The 16,995-nt window shown below is 48.1% G+C and overlaps 1 protein-coding gene across 2 annotated transcripts in view; it reads left to right on the top strand.

The window, feature by feature from the left end:
• The window catches only part of LOC126533605 (arginase-1-like), a 55,498-nt gene extending 39,500 nt beyond the window's left edge, over positions 1-15,998 (top strand). For both annotated transcript variants that reach the window (XM_072289365.1, XM_050180769.2), the window contains exons 6-11: positions 777-867; positions 4,633-4,689; positions 7,829-7,933; positions 10,484-10,560; positions 13,612-13,671; positions 15,677-15,998. In XM_072289365.1, the coding sequence (XP_072145466.1) occupies positions 777-867; positions 4,633-4,689; positions 7,829-7,933; positions 10,484-10,560; positions 13,612-13,671; positions 15,677-15,861 (575 nt within the window). In that variant the 3' untranslated portion in view covers positions 15,862-15,998. The remainder of the gene's footprint in view (positions 1-776; positions 868-4,632; positions 4,690-7,828; positions 7,934-10,483; positions 10,561-13,611; positions 13,672-15,676) is intronic.
• The last annotated feature ends 997 nt before the right edge of the window (positions 15,999-16,995 follow it).

The raw sequence follows: 16,995 nt of genomic DNA, 5'->3' as shown, positions 1-16,995 counted from the left end.
AACTAAAGTACTGTTTAACAGTCTCGGAAGAGAACAGCAGTTTACGATAGGTAGCGAAACACTGGAAGTGGTAAGGGAATACATCTACTTAGGGCAGGTAGTGACCACGGATCCGGATCATGAGACTGAAATAACCAGAAGAATAAGAATGGGTTGGGGTGCGTTTGGCAGGCATTCTCAAATCATGAACAGTAGGCTGCCACTATCCCTCAAAAGGAAAGTGTACAACAGCTGTGTGTTACCAGTACTCACATATGGGGCAGAAACCTGGAGGCTTACGAAAAGGGTTCTGCTGAAATTGAGAACGACGCAACGAGCTATGGAAAGAAGAATGATGGGTGTAACGTTAAGGGATAAGAAAAGAGCAGATTGGGTGAGGCAACAAACGCGGGTAAACGACATCTTAGTTGAAATCAAGAAAAAGAAATGGGCATGGGCCGGACATGTAATGAGGAGGGAAGATAACCGATGGTCACTAAGAGCTACGGACTGGATTCCAAGAGAAGGGAAGCGTAGCAGGGGGCGGCAGAAAGTTAGGTGGGCAGATGACATTAAGACGTTTGCAGGGACAACATGGCCACAATTAGTACATGACCGGGGCAGTTGGAGAAGTATGGGAGAGGCCTTTGCCCTGCAGTGGGCGTAACTAGGCTGATGATGATGATTCGTTACTAAATCGGGCGTCTCTCCCTTTGCAGACTTTCCCACCATCGCCAATTTAAGTTGGCTCTATTCCTGTTTTTCTATTCTTTTCCCTTGCCCTCTTTCCGGAACAGGCAACATCCACGGCATGCCGCTCTCCTTTCTCGTGCACGAGATGGCGCCGTACGTGGTGAAACCCAAAGGACTTGAGTGGGTGCAGCCCTGGTGAGTGACCGGCGTCGATCGATCGATCGATCGATCGATCGATCGATCGATCGATCGATAGATAGATAGATAGATAGATAGATAGATAGATAGATAGATAGATAGATAGATAGATAGATAGATAGATAGATAGATAGATAGATAGATAGATAGATAGATAGATAGATAGATAGATAGATAGATAGATAGATAGATAGATAGATAGATAGATAGATAGATAGATAGATAGATAGATAAAAAATTCATGCGACCTAAATTTATTTCATGTTATGAGATACATCTAACACCCATCAGGCGCGTGTGCTTAAAGACCACTGTGCCGTTTGCTGGCACGATGCCAGAAATAGACAAACACACACACACACACACACACACACACACACACACACACACACACACACACACACACACACACACACACACACACACACACACACACACACACACACACACACACACACACACACACACACACACACACACACACACACACACACAGAAAATGACTGAAAAACAGTATCAGAAGCAAGTTTTGTGCGATTTCTGGTGCAGTGCCAAGGTAAAATCAGCTCTTTTCTTCATTATCCGTTGACCGCAAGCTGTTGCAGGTAGGCTTTCGGCGGGGAGGTTAAGCTGGTCCCTATTATTGGCAATAAAGGGGACAGAGCACAGGCCAGCACTGCGAGGGTATCACAGAGCGAGTGTATAGGGGGACCCATATAACGTTAGCCAAGCTCTAAAAAAAAAAAAAATTAGAACACACGGTGCGAGACACAATTTTAAAACCCCTACGGTGTTCTGTCAAACATGTAACAACGAAACACCGCATAGGTTTTATAATTGTGTCTGCAATGTGTGTGTTTTTCTAATATTTTATTTTTCTTTGAATAGCGTGGGTAAAGTTAGAAGGGGCTCACGGTATATAGCCCCGGAGAAGTGCTCAACTCTTGATGCAATGCCGTATTATTCACTCTACCGTCGCGCCAAAATTGAAAGTTCGACCTGCCGATGTGTCGAGAAGTGAAAATGTAACATTACGTGCTACTCCAAATTATTTCGAGCTGTTAAGCCGAGGCAGCTGTGCCTAGACGTGCTCTACGAACGGCTCCACCCCTAGCATTATAGCCATTCTTTTCAAGTGTAGTACACCCGCTCTGCTAACACTACCGATATCTTATTCTTTCCCCATCTTTTTATCTGCCGCCTGTCCAAGGATAACGCCATTCTCTGCGTGCTTTCTTTGTAGCCTACAACTGAGACGTCAGGTAGGGACATGCTTGCTCGGTTGCACTGATTGTAGCCTTTCGATGATGGCATACAATTCGCGATACGCAGTGCAGATAGCGAGCATCGCCATCTACTCAAGCGTCTGAGACAAAAGGTGACGATACAAGTGGCAGCGATTACTTCTTTTAGCACTTGACGAAAAAAAGAGGAAATAAGAAAGTGAAAATGTTTTCTTTTTCTTTTTGTAATATAGATTGTTGCAGTCTAAGGTTTTTAGTGACACGAGCAGCGAGTGACATTCCTGTTCCTTGAGCAGCACCGGGAACGATTTTCAAAATAAATAAGAAAAAAAATTACCGCACAGAATGAATGGAGTTCATCATAGATATGATATCATAAGCTTAGTTACAAGTTGAGTCACTGAAGTATCTGGATTAACTATAAATAATTGGAAATCACTGAGACGACCGGGGGCGAAATTCAAGATAAATCGGAAACAAATAGAAAAAAATAGTACAGTACAAGATCCATGGGTTTCATTATATATATAATATCAGAGCATAAGTTTAGTTACAAGATGAGTTACTGAAATGTCTGGAATAATTAAAATTATTTAGCAATCACTGAGTAAAGCAGAGAATCGTAGACTTTAGAGGCCCGTCACGTGAGCACGACTATGGCGATATTCCTGGAAACCCAGAAGTAGAAAGTGGAAGTAATGACGTCACTAATGACGTTACACACAAGTAGGTGGCATGATCGTTAACCAGCTAATTAACTTCAGGCGAACTTCAGGGGTGAGGGAGGCACGGCCGCTTCCTCTCACACCGTTTGGAGTCACCCCTACCTTAGGCAACCGTGACTAGGCTCCCGTGAGGGAGCCTACGTTATGTTCTACACGATCTTCCACCAAGCTACAAAACGTCTACGAAGTTATTTTCTTTTCCGCTATTATCTTTCTTCGTGATCTGCCACGTTAGTTGTTCATGCAACAATTTTCGCTAAAATTCCTCGTGAATCCTCGAGCAAGATGACCACGACGAAGGCGGGCATAGATCACGAAAAACAGGAAAGAAATGTATTTAAAAAAAAAAACTCCGCGCACGTCCACTCTGTGAAAAAGGATGACCGGCGAAGCTGTGTATGTGGGCTCCTTAATGGCGAACTACACCTTCGCCGCGGGTCGGCCCAGCATTGCACTATCGTGGGGATCGGCCCACGTATGGGGAGTTTTGTTTCTACACACGGGCACGATTCTGGAAGAACTAGCCCTTAACAGCTTCGGTGTAAGATTGGTTACGTCTATGTGTTTCTTAATTATTTAATAATCGATTAATTATGACGACGAACGCGGGAGCACTGGCGCGTTCGCGTGGTAACGCCGAGGGGCGCCAACCAGCCAGCTGCGGCGGCGACGACGCTGGAGCCAATCCTGATGATGACAGTTTTGTGTCTACACACGGTCACGATCCTGCGGAAAGTAGCCCTTAACAGCTGTGCTGTAAAGAAATCCTGTCTCTCCCGTAATCGAGAGTAGATGTAAGCATGACATGGATATACCGGCGAAGCAGACCGATTGGAGATGACACTATAGCCACAATCTTAAAATTGGTGTGGTGCATGTACGCAATGGCGCACCCTACGACACCACATCGCACCACACCACGCCATACCGTACACTGGTCCATACGGACGCAATAATTTCCTGCCACAGACAGAACTTCATTGCAAGTCTCGTCTTGGTCAAACAGCCATTCGCGGCGCGTCTGGCGCGCCACGGAACTCACGGACCGATGGCATTGAAAAGAGCTCTCAGCGCCGAGAGATGACAGTCAAGTGTATAGTGCCCTGTATCTGCCTTTTGAACGACGCTATTAGAAATGACAAATAAATCTTCAGCTCGTACTAAAAGTGACAGCTTGAGTGATATTCTGAACAAACATTAGGAAGAACTCGGAAGCAATATTTTTTTGTAACTTGTTTGGGAAGTAACTAGCGTATGCAATGCGGTCTTGACTAGTTGCCCGAATGATCTCGTTTTGTTCTCGCAACATGCCCGGATGTTCTCGTTTCAGTGCCCGGATAACGGCCCTGGCTTTCGGCTCCAGGTCACTTGAAAGTCGTCGCAGCGGGAGCTAAAAGCCTTTCATGCGTTATACTGTTGGTCGTTTGGTCATTGTTATTTGGTCGTTGTGATCGCTTAGTCATCTTGCAGTCTGTCTACAGAGTCTCTTATGTACCGTGTGCTACGGTACCTCGCGTATCAGCAAGGAAATTCTTAAGGGGAGGGTCTTCAAGAAATGGGTGCCGTTTCTGGATGTTACGCGGACCAGATGTACCGGCTCCCCGGGGCAGGTTACTCTTGTCCGCTTGGTCGTGGTCATCTGATTCTGTGCAAGGGCAATTAAAGCTGCGCTTTAATACGAAAGATTGAACATGAGCTCTCGGCCAGCATAATGATTCGGCGCCGTGACTGTCGGGTTCTGGCAATACGCTGATATGCTTAACGTGCCTCATATCTGTTCTTTCTGCCTCCAGCGTCCGAAAGGACAACCTGGCCTACATTGGTTTGAGGGACGTTGACCCTAGCGAGCGGTGAGTGACCTCACCTCGCAGCATTTGGCTTCAATTCGTGCAGTCGGCGTCAAAGGCTTGTGGGCAACGGGATCTCAGAAAAAAAACGTGAAATGTTTCCCCAGCTTGGCTAATCAACCTGGCATACGCATTTTTCAGCATATGTATAAGGACGTGACACTAGAGGTTTACTAACTCCCGGGTCGAAGGCGGCTCAGTAATTCAATGTCTCATCTGATACCGCGGTCCATAAACTTTCGACGCCAACTGTACATGCATGACTGCTCTTTACAACCGCTAAGGTGATGTACAATCGCGAGCCACGATTTGGAGACCGTGGGATCAGCAAAAAAATTAAGATTTCTTTCAGCACAGCTCTGGCACCGTGGAATTTTCGTTTCTTCTCCCCCCTCTTTTTTATAGGTTTGCCGTCATGCACAAAACAAATAACAACAAAAATACAAAAAGGCGTCACATACATATGAAAAAGCTTGTTTCATGCATAAAGTCTAGCGAGGACTGGCGAAACGGCCCACGTATCCAACATTGCAGATCAGGAATGTGACCCGAATGAAGACAGGTTGCTCTCGGATGCCGCAGATGCGCTTGCTGTATAGGTCCGGGCACAGATCACCTCAAGTGTGTCACATTCACTGCTATAACGGGGACGGCAAACTATAGACGCAGGGAGGACACATGCGTGGTGCGGTACTGCGGTAGCCAGAGGGCGGCCACAGGGCCTGTTTAGGGCCGATTTACGCTCGAGCCACCCATCGCCGCAAGCCGCACCGCACGCGTGCGGTCGCGCGATAGATTGCACGTATCGAACACTTGTGCACAAATTTCGGTTTACAATGTGTAAGGTATACACTGTGCACACAGTGTAAATGGTAATTTGTGCACAATTGTTGGATACGTGCAATTTTTCGCGCGACCGCAAGCGTGCGGTGCGGCTTGCGGCGATGGGCGGCTCGAGCGTAATCGGCCCTTACGCTCGAGCCGCCCATTGTCGCAAGCCGCACCGCACGCGTGGGGTCACGCGAAAAATTGTGCGTGTCGAACACTTCTGCAAAAATTTCGGTTTACAATGTGCACGGTTTGCACTGTGTACACAGTGTAAACAGAAATTTGTGCACAAGTGTTCGGTATGTGCAATTTTGCGCGCGACCGCACGCGTGCGGTGCGGCTTGCGGCGATGGGCGGCTCGAGCGTAAACAGGCCCTAAGCGCAGCCCCAACGCGAAGTCTCCGATAGCGACACCCGATTTCGGCGGTCGAGTCCACCAGGACGGTCGGAACCGCACGGAGGTAAAGGGAGAAAGAAGAAATTTTACCGATACGAAAGAGATAAACTTCGAACTGAGGTGCACTCATTTAGCCATTACTATAGTAGTCCATTCCTCAACGTTCCTTCATGTGTTAGTACATTATATATGCTAGCAGTTGTGCGGAGGCTTCTTCGAGAAACTGCTGTACTGGGTGACGGACTTTGTCGCACTATTGTTGTATGTGCTGGTTTACTGCATTTGTATTGTTTATTGCAGTCCTTCTATTATATCTCAACTTTATTTTGCTCTTCAGTATTACTGCATAGATCTCGCCTTTTCCAGCGTAACTTCTGCTTTGCGCTTTTACGAAAGCATTTCTCCCTGTGCTGCTTTCAGTTTCATTCTTCTTTTCTTTCTTTCTCTCTCTCTCTCTGTCTCTCCTTACTTTTTCTTTCATTTGACATTTCCTTTGGCTATTTATTATTTAAGCTATCGAATTTCTTCGCTGTGGCCTTTAAAAAAATAGATGGAATGAAATTACTACTGTACCACTTTCTGTTAATTGAATTCAATTGTACTTCTGTATAACCCGCACTTGCTCCTGCAGTATTTGCGTACCGATTACAAGAAATTCCAAATGAGCCTTTATCTAAGGGACCTTTGTTAGTACGTTTTCATTCAATGTACGCACTTCCAATGTCATCAAATAAATCAAATGAAATCAAATATGGTATAGGCGGGCGACTGGCAGAATCCGCCCCCATTTAGCCGGGTACAGCCGCACCTGGGACCTCCTGGACAGGGATCGGAAAGGGAGCATTTCTCCCCAGATGGTGGATGCCATCTAACAGCGACGTCGATCGAGCCACGTGACGGATGTTGTGAATCGCCAAAGTGGAGTCGGCCGCGGATGACGTGCTTCGATTACGGTGCGACCTCGACGAAATCGCGTCAGAAAGCTCAACCAATCTCGTTCATCGCGGCGAGTTCAGCGAGAAACACTGCTTGTGTGGGGTCGGCTGCGTGACGTGCATGTCGGTCTCGCTTCTAACAATTTTGTACACACTAGTGCGGTGTCCGTGCCAGTGTTGATACCTGTATCGACGTGTCTGTACGAGAGCGTCTTGTGTATCGATCATTGGTGAGACAGCGCCGAGGACCAGTGCCTTACGTTTCGTTCGCGCCACTTGGTTTTCAGACGGCATGCACTGGATGCGAAAAATTCGCAGCAACATTGGTCTCCAAACTTCTCGCGAGTGTACATGTAGCTGCTTCACGTAGGAAAACAAAGGTCATTGTAAACCCAACAGTCAGCGACATTGGCAATGCATCGGATGACGTTGTCCCGGCGTTGCCTTTACCACGGCCTCGCCTCCAATGTCACTTGGGTCCATAAATTACGCGGTTGCTCTTCGTTTGGCCTAAGGAGCTCGGAGAGTCCACAGAATGAGATTGACTTGAAGTGTGGCAAGTAGTTAAGCATACGACATATCTCGACTATAGCTTCGAGGGTGAAGTGCTCTATTGTTTTTATTCTTTTTAAGTGAGCGGATAGGATTCTGGGAAAGTATAAATTGGTTATTGACCCCGTCACGCAAAACGTAATGCCTCTCTCAATAATCTCGTTGCTGATCTCGGGGCACTAGAAACCTGGAGGATTTCCTTCGTGTATTAATTGTCGCTTCCGCGACTATTTAAGAGGAAATCTAGGGTAGGTAAAGTTCGCCTCTAAGTCGTCCTGTACGCTGGAATGTCACATAAATTCTGCATGTACGACTTGATGCGGAGTGTCTCTAAAATGACGTGTTTCCCGCTGCACCGCTATAGAGTAACCCACTCTATGCACTTGGAATCGCAGACGTTGCCTCACGTATGCCCACTATGTATACGCAGGTACTTCATGGACCAGCTTGGCATAAGGACGTACGACATGGGCGACGTCGACCGCCTGGGTATCCGGAACGTCGTGCAGAGAATACTGCAGGAGATAAACCCGACGTACGTCGTGGCCATGCATGACGGCCGATAGTGCAACATTAACGGGAACAACGAAACACGAAGCACAAGTTGCGATTTACTCGGCCAGACAGAAGCACGCTCAAAGCAGGGGGAAGAGGCTGAGAAAGCTTCGTTTTGAAAACGCTATTTATTCTATATACAGAAGAGGGGCGTCTCGTCACTCTCGGAGAGGAAGCGCGGCGCCAAAGCCACCGCGCCGCTACTCGAGAACGGATGCGACCACTTCGGCCCAATCCCGAATATCACGCCGGTGAAGCGGCGGCGATACGTCAACGAGTTGCAGACGCGAGAACCCCGGATCTTCTGCAACTCGCGTCTGCAACGTCAGCGAGTTGCAGACGCGAGAACTCCGGATCTTCTGCAACTCGCGTCTGCAACGTCAGCGAGTTGCAGACGCGAGAACTCCGGATCTTCTGCAACTCGCGTCTGCAAGTTCAGCGAGTTGCAGACGCGAGAACTCCGGATCTTCTGCAACTCGCGTCTGCAAGTTCAGCGAGTTGCAGACGCGAGAACCCCGGATCTTCTGCAACTCGCGTCTGCAACGTCAGCGAGTTGCAGACGCGAGAACTCCGGATCTTCTGCAACTCGCGTCTGCAACGTCAGCGAGTTGCAGACGCGAGAACTCCGGATCTTCTGCAACTCGCGTCTGCAAGTTCAGCGAGTTGCAGACGCGAGAACTCCGGATCTTCTGCAACTCGCGTCTGCAAGTTCAGCGAGTTGCAGACGCGAGAACTCCGGATCTTCTGCAACTCGCGTCTGCAAGTTCAGCGAGTTGCAGACGCGAGAACTCCGGATCTTCTGCAACTCGCTGACGTTTCGCCGCAGCTTCACCGGCGCGATATTCGGAATCAGGCCGAAGTCGTCGCCTCCGTTCTCGAGTAACGGCGCGGCTCCTTTCGCGCCGCGCTTCCTCTTCTTCGGGAGGGGCGCTCTTCTTCTGTAGCCCCCTCTCTCCCTTCGTCGGAGACCCGGCTGACCTGTAGGCGCGGCAGCGGAGCGGAGCTGTTTTTGTACCCCCGCGGTGACGTCATGGCTTAGATCCGCACCTGCGCATGCGCGGCCTCCATACGGCGCGGCGAGGCAGAGCTAAGGTGAAGCGGTGCCGGCGCGCGCGATGACGTCATTGCTCGGTGAGGTTTTGATGCTCACGTTCGCCGGCCTAACCACCAGCTTAAACAGCATCGCCGTTAAAAACGGCAAAACCTAACACTCGATCAAAGCTTTTGTAAAGCATTCTACGCGCAATGCAGAAAAATGGAATAGCACCCACAGGACTTGCGCGTAACCCGCGTTCCCGAAGCGAAACATCACTGTATTTCTTATTATTTTATTGCGACAGCAGTTATATGGATATACAAACGCATTTGTGCCACCGGCGTCGCTGTGGGGTTCCCTATAAACTCTAAGGCTACGTTCACACTTCGTCTCGGAGCAGGCGGAAGCGGAAGAAACTTGACAAAATCCGCCCGCCTATAGGCGGAAAAACGGTCGGAAATCCAGGCGGCGAAAAAATCGGTTTTGGGCCGATTTTTTTCGCCACGGCGAAGCGGAAAGTGGTTTCCGCTTCACCGGAAGCTGCACTAGCATGTAAACATCCGGTCATAAAATTTAACGTTTTCCGTTGTTCATTGTCTATTTTTAGTGAGAGCAGCTAGGTAAAACTATCGAAACTATGCCTTGTTTATCTTCCATGGTAGACGAAAGTTAAAAACGATACGCGCAGTTGCGGGAAACGATGGCCGGGAGGCCCGGGCAGCTGCGCGCGCCCGCCCGGGCTTAGTTCGCGTTGATGCGAGAGGCAGCACGAAGGTCAGTTCGCTCGCTGCTGCTGCCGCGATTCCTGACTACATGCGTTTCGACAGCGAGCTTCCGCTGTCATCGAGTGAGATGCGTTCATGTTCGCTTGTGCGCGCGTGACATCATGCTAACTAATTGAGTTAGTATGCTTATAATTACAACTTTATACGGCCGATAACTCTACTATCCTTACTTCGTATAGCTGTCCACTAAGTTGCTATCGCAATCGATGTTTCCATTGAGGCTTTTCTTTTTGTCAAATCAACATTATTATTCTTTATTCAACGTCTAGGATCTTCTGAGCGCAGTCTCAACAAGCCAAATTACAATTAATTATTTGACAAATCTGCGCCCCAGATGACCGACAGAAGAATGCTTGACGCGGAGATGCGTTTCAGTAAATGTACACTCCATGTATTCAATAACGTGTGGGCATAAAAGAATGCCTACGCTAGTACAACTTATAACTGACTAAAAAAAAGAATGATAAACAAAAACATAGGATACATTTGGTAACACGTGAGCAATTACGGATGCACAAACACCGTGTTATCTCTCTCTCTCTATTTCAATATCGCAAAAAAGCACCGGTTAATTATAGCAAATGTACAGATGCGTTAAACGTAAACATAAATATAGCACGCCAGAGAAAAGAAAGTCGGCTCTACAAACGAAAATTGACTGATTTGCTTCTCTTTGAACGCTTGTGGTTTCTTGTCGGTTGCGCCACAGGGGAGACAAGTCCTTGCATATCAGCTTCGACATCGACACCATCGACAAGTTAGTTGCCCCGAGCACGGGAACACCAGGTGAGCAATTTGCCATTTACTGCGAACATTTCCTCATAACACTTGAAGTAACAGTTTAGTAGTATTGTTGTTGCTGTAGTAGTAATAGTTGTAGTAGTAGTAGTAGTAGTAGTAGTAGTAGTAGTAGTAGTAGTAGTAGTAGTAGTAGTGGTTGTAGTGGTGGTGGTGATGATGGTGGTGGTGGTAGTAATAGTAGTAGTGCTTGTGAAAATTGTGCAGAACCCATCAACGATTATTGTTAACGTAAGCAAATATATCCTCACGCTTAGAAAGGTATTCGCTTTATTAAAAGAATTATGCTCTTGAAGGCGGATATTTTCTGCAGTGAGGATACACCTAGCTGGCGTTTTCTTTATTGAGATGAAGAGATGTATAGTCACCGTATAATGGTGACGGCTACTCTTTTGACGTAATAGTAACTATAATATAAATATACTGTAAGGTATGAAAAAATAACGTAATAGGTTCCAAAAACTTAGAACAGTTTGCTAAAAGGAGTAAAGGTTTGTACACACACGAACGCACGGACACAAAAGGCGAGGAAAGTTGCCCACTGCACTCGTTCCTGACAAAATATACAGAATTGAAAGTACATACACGAGGCGGCGGTGCGGTTCTGACACGGGCAAGTGCTCATGGGGGGAACATGCACATGTGAAACAATGAACGATACGACAGTCGAAAAAGGGTGCTTGATTTGACCAGACGCAAGAAAAAGAAAGTGTGTGACACACATAGCACAAAAGTAGAAATAACTGAAGCCTGTTGAGGTTACATTACTCGACCTAGTGCGCGGCGCTTAGTGCACGTTAGGTATGCGTGTACTAAGTGCCATGCTTGTCTTTTGCTGTGCTTGTCAACGCGATTTCTTCAAGTAGTGCTCAGCGGCCACGTTGTTCACGGTGCAGCGTTGGACGCTCGCCCTACCCGAGGCGTTCAAAGAAGACGTTGAATTCTCAACTGATGTACAGCGGTCCGTCTGCTCGATACAAGCTTTGCCACAACTGAGTGCAATCTCGCATATTACCTCAGTCGTGCTGAGAATTATTGGGATTGCGAATCTGTTTTCTTTTTTTTTTAGCAAGGTGCTTTTTGGCTACTTGCAAGTATACGCACAATCGTGAACGCCCCAATGACACTGCCTCTGGAGTTTCGTCAAAAGTGGTGACTTGGTGGGTCTATCCTGGTACCATTGTATGGCGGGATTTTTGAACGTCTTACTGAGGTTTGTAAAGCGGCCCGATGCTATCAGGCAGTGCGACGTCACAGCATCCATGGTGTCACTGGCAGAATATGTCAGCAGGCCCTACCGGGAAACTATCGCTTAACAATCATCCCGCAGTTTATTTCGGTTGTGCTCCTCTCTCTTTATCATTCCACTCTCTAAAAAACAATTTGCATGCTTTGGAGCGTGTCTTTGTCCTACAACAATATTAGTCATCTATCTTGCTTCCGCTTGCTTTCTTTAACGCTGCGCGCCTGGCACTTGCAGATCACGAACGGCATGCACGTTTTCAGTGACACATACCAATGTTGAACGGAAAGTAGCGATAGCGCAGAGTTTTCAATGAAGGAAACGCAAGCAACGCAGATGACGATTATTGTTGCGAGATAAGGTACGGATAAGGTATTGTTGCGGATAAGGATAAGGTGGGATAAGGGATAAAAAACAGTTTACGACCCCAAAGCTCGTAAGGTGTTTCTAGTGTATCCTCTTCTCCCGCCCGGTGGGCAGATATCCCACCAGAACCGTACCTCTGATCGACGTATCTGACTTTCTATATACATCATTTTAAAGCCGTTAGCATTCCCAGGGTACTTCACACACCATCCCGGGGCTATCGATCTACTTATGTATGTGTCGAACCGTTTTCCCGCCTGCATGAGTGACTGGGTAGTCCATGGTCGAATGGGTAGTCCATCGTGCTGCTGTGCTGATGTAACAGGGTTCGATACCAACCCTCGGACCAACTTTGGTTACCGAGTCTGTGGTCATGTGCGTACATACGTGCCCCTCTTAAACAAACCTCTTTCATGCCGACATGGGTCACTGCAGATGCGGGACTGTGTAGGTACTCCTGTTCGACGAAACTCTTTGACGCCAACTTGGGCCATTAGGTACGAGCCAGTAGGTCTGGGCCGCTCTTAAATGAACGTATTTGACGCGAATTAACTTGGGCAGTTAGGTATGTGCCACTGGGAATGTGGCGCTCTACGATGACGAAAAGAATCCTTTTAATTTATCCGATGCTGAGCGCGATCGAACGCACGTTACAAGGGGTCTTCGAGGACCGCAACCCGAAGCTTCAGCGAGCTGCGCCATAAATTCACTGGGTATGCGCTGCTTTTCAGTGAACGTCCCTCCACTGGGTTCGCGGCACGTGAGGGAACGATTGTCAGCGTTCGCATGCCCCGCGCCACGCTTCTCGTCTCGGAGGCCATGCGGGGAATTCTGAGCGGCGCCACTAGATGGCGCAGCGTGTCCAGAAAGAAGCGCGAGAGAGGAGCCCGGTTCCCGCACGACGCGTGTCTAGGCGTTCGCACGCACCGGCGCGCCATGCATTGCGGAGGCCGCGTGCAGGATTCGCGGTGGCGGCGCCAGATGGCGCCAAAAAGTAGTTCCGCGTAAGGTATAGAGGCTTTAGTTCCGCGCAGTACACGGCTCATGCATAAGTTGTTTCGACGGTGGCAACACCTTGTGTCGCTATATTGATTCCAAGCTAAGCGTATAAGCGTCGACAGTCATCGTGAGGTGGGATGGATGGATGGATGCAAAACTTTATTTGGTCCTGCAAGTAGCGATAATTAATCACGAAGCGGGCCGCTCCCACGTCGTGACCGGAAGGCTAAGCCTCACGGCCACGTCGTGAGCCTGCTGGACAGCCCAGAATTGTTCATCCAGGTCCGGGTTCCGCCTGATATTTTTTTTTCTCTCTTGAAAATCATCCTCCAATTCTTTCTACCGAACTTTTTTCTGTGGTTGTGGGTTGGATTGGCTGTTTATATCTATCGCCACCACATTTTTTGATTATCTTTTGTTTTCCTGTCTAGTCTTAGGAGGACTCACTCTTCGGGAAGCGTTGGTCATAGCGGAAGAAGTCAGCAAGTCTGGTGAGTCAGCAGTTGTTCCAGGCTAGATGCTGTGTCAAATTAACTGCCTTCGAGTTGCGACTCAGACTATCTATGTATGCGTGCTGTGCATCGCTAGATTTTATGATGGCTGATGTTACCCATTGGCTATGACGGTCTGCTGCCGCCGCTGCAACTGATGACGCTGATTATGATGAATACGATGCTGCTGCAGATGATGGTGAGCACGAAGTCGCAAGTTCAGTTCCCATCCGCGCATTCCGATGAGTGCCGACGTCGAAGACGCTCGCGTACACCAGGTGCGACGTAACGAACCTTGCGTATTTAGAATTACGGCAGATCCATCTATCATTGTGTCTCAGAGAGCCTCGGCGTTCGTCTGGAACGTTAACATCAAAAACCAATCTCACTCACTCACTCAATTAATTAATCACCCAATTGCCGTTGGTTTACTTTCGCTTGTTTTTTTTTCCGTGTTAATGTCTCGCGCAGAACTTCTGCGACGAGCGTCCACCATGCATGGACTGAAGTCACAATCTGGCTGTCTCGAGAGAAAGCAGTTTAGAAGCATGCGAACCAGGCGCGCCAGAGACGAACGCACGGCCGGAAAAAAAAATTAAGCAAAGTTCCGTGCATGAGGCTCATTTACGAAAAACTGAATTTTCTCGAAGGCAACCCACCCACCATAATTTTAAGAACGCACTTGTGACGTGTTTTTTCCCCGTGCCACGGCATAGACTCGCGAACTTGATATTTTTTTCCCTCTCTCTCTCTATGTTGGAGACTTCGCTGGAAGTGTAAGTCGGCTTGTAATTGAAGGATTTACGCGGCGAATCACGATACCAGCCATATCCTACTCATCAATATCACGCAGTGTAGCTAGAGCTGCAATCGCTGAGCCTCGGCCCACAACGACCTAGAATCGCACGAACCGTCCGTTCCCCTGTGCGCCGCTCCCCCTCTCCCTCTCCCCCTTACTCTCCATATATTGCCAAGATGAAGTCCATGCCAGCAGAAAAGCGCTCGCGGCCAAACGCGCCAGCATTGCCATTGCCACCGACACTTCTAGGTATAGGGGTGTGCGAATGTTCGAAACTTTCGAATAACGAGTCGAATAGTTTTCTACTCGATTCGGCCTTTGAATCGAGTAGTCGCTATTCGTAAATGCGAATATCTTTCCTATACATCTCGAATATTTCACAGCGTCAACTGCGCCAAAATAAACAAAGATGGAGCAAAAGTGCTGTAAATTTGCACCCCCGCGGGCATTGTATAGACATAAAACATGAGAGCTTGCGTAGTGTAGCAGGCTATGTCATATAAGTAGCCATACTTTGCAGGATGTACAGTGATCAATCACAATCTCCGAAGTGTCCTGTGCATGCAAAGAAACTACTTGTTCGCACCTAACACTCCATTTGTACTTTTAATAAACAACGCTTCATAACGTGCCATGTGAAACTTGCTAGCTTTAAGAACACAGGGATGGCGAAGATCGTTTTATATTGATTGTGGTAGCGGCTATTTATTATTTGAAAACTAACCGAAAAATATTCGATATTCGATTCGCTTCTAGTAGTATTCGATTCGTATTCAATTCGCTCTCGAAAAATCGCTATTCGCACACCCCTGCTTTCCGATGCCGTTGCCGCAGAGATTCGCCCTCGGCTGCATTCAGTACGGTTGTGATCGGGGACGCTGGGAGAGAATGGCATTTCCTCGCGTCGTTTGGCTACGTGAATGAACCGGCCTCAATTCAGTGGTCCCCCCGATCGGATGGCGAGCGGGGAAAAAAAAAATGATACCGCCCGCCTGTTTTCTGCAGCACGCTTTCGAGGCACGTCGTATCTGCATGATTGTTTCGAATATGCGTTGCATCTGCATAATGGCACTTGTTTTTTTTTGTGTGTGTGTGTGTTCTTCCTCAGTTCGTTATATACTGATCGGCATTTCGTTCTCGCTGTCACGTAGCTCGGTGCGTCAGTGGAGTTTCTCTTCACTAAACACCACTGCCTCGATCTCGCAGGTCAGCTCAGGGTGCTCGACCTCGCCGAGGTGAACCCGCTGCTGGGTGACGAGCAGGACGCCGGTCACACCGTCGACTGCGGCGTGAAGCTGGTCGACGCGTTTTTCAGCAGCCCTCGCGGCGGCCACCAGCCTCTCGAACTCGACGCGAAAGTCATCGATCCGCACGGCGTGTCCCGCCAATGAAACAGCGGTGCGACCACGTCACCTCACCGCCTACGCACATACGGCGACAAGAATCTGCACATTCGGGAGGAATCGGGGCCGGTTACAGGCGACGAAGAAAGAACAGAACGAATAAACTTTACTCAACTCCAACCTAACCATCAGGTCGACACGTTCACTCACGGGTACGGCAGCTCACGATCGCTGCAAACTCACTTCGCAGGTGTGGTATATCAACGCATATCATATTGACCGCAAATATTTAAGACGGGGACAGCGGAAGAGAACACAAAAACGACACTGCCCGTGTCGTTTTTGAGTTCTCTTCCGCTGTCCCCGTCTTAAATATTTGCGGTCAATATGATATGCAGTAAACACCAACTAGACCAAACTGAAGTTCTTCGGAGGGATATCAACGGGAGCTATTTTCGGCAAACGTGAGCGGGTGTATGAATGTGGGTGGCAGCGTCTATGAACTTGAGCGAGTATTCGTGAGCCTGAGCGGGAACGTAAAGCGCCGACGAGTGTGAGTGCCCATGAGCAGGAGTCGGTAAAAAAACCTTCAAAATAATTCGCGGTTATAACGCAGTATATGGAATTTGCTTATTCTGCCGTATTTATGTTAATTAAGAGAAAGTGCACTTAGCGTCGCAAGTTGGGCCTCACGCACTTTGTTTTAAATCCTGTTTGACGTCGACTACATTGTCACGTGGTAGTGACGTATAAAGAACACAGTAGCAAGACTGTGAAAGACGAAACAAACTTTTATTGGGCGAACCTGTGCCCACAAAACAGGCTACACTTAAAGAACGGCAACAACGGCGAACACAGTCGGCGATCGCCAAAATCTGACCAGCGGGTGAAGGGCGTCGGCTTTTATACATCAGTCGTCGAACGTTCCAGACTAATCGCTGGGACCCGCGTGTCTTCCACAAAGTTCTACACCATTCGCGTCACGCGATGAAATCAGATAACACAAGGTTCGGTAAAAACAGACAGCGGATAGAACCATCGATAACTTTCGAGAAACTTCCGATACATGCAGGCGCGTCCTGCGCTGTGCGATAACATTTGTTAGGCGGTGAAACACGGTCGCCCGATAGAGATATACAAGTACACGTGCCAATATTAAGCAATAATGCAGAAAATAAGGCG

Source organism: Dermacentor andersoni, chromosome 7, assembly GCF_023375885.2.
Source record: "Dermacentor andersoni chromosome 7, qqDerAnde1_hic_scaffold, whole genome shotgun sequence".
Lineage (NCBI taxonomy): Eukaryota > Metazoa > Arthropoda > Arachnida > Ixodida > Ixodidae > Dermacentor > Dermacentor andersoni.
Note: the sequence above shows the minus strand (reverse complement) of the source record. Positions and strands in the feature narration are given on the sequence as shown.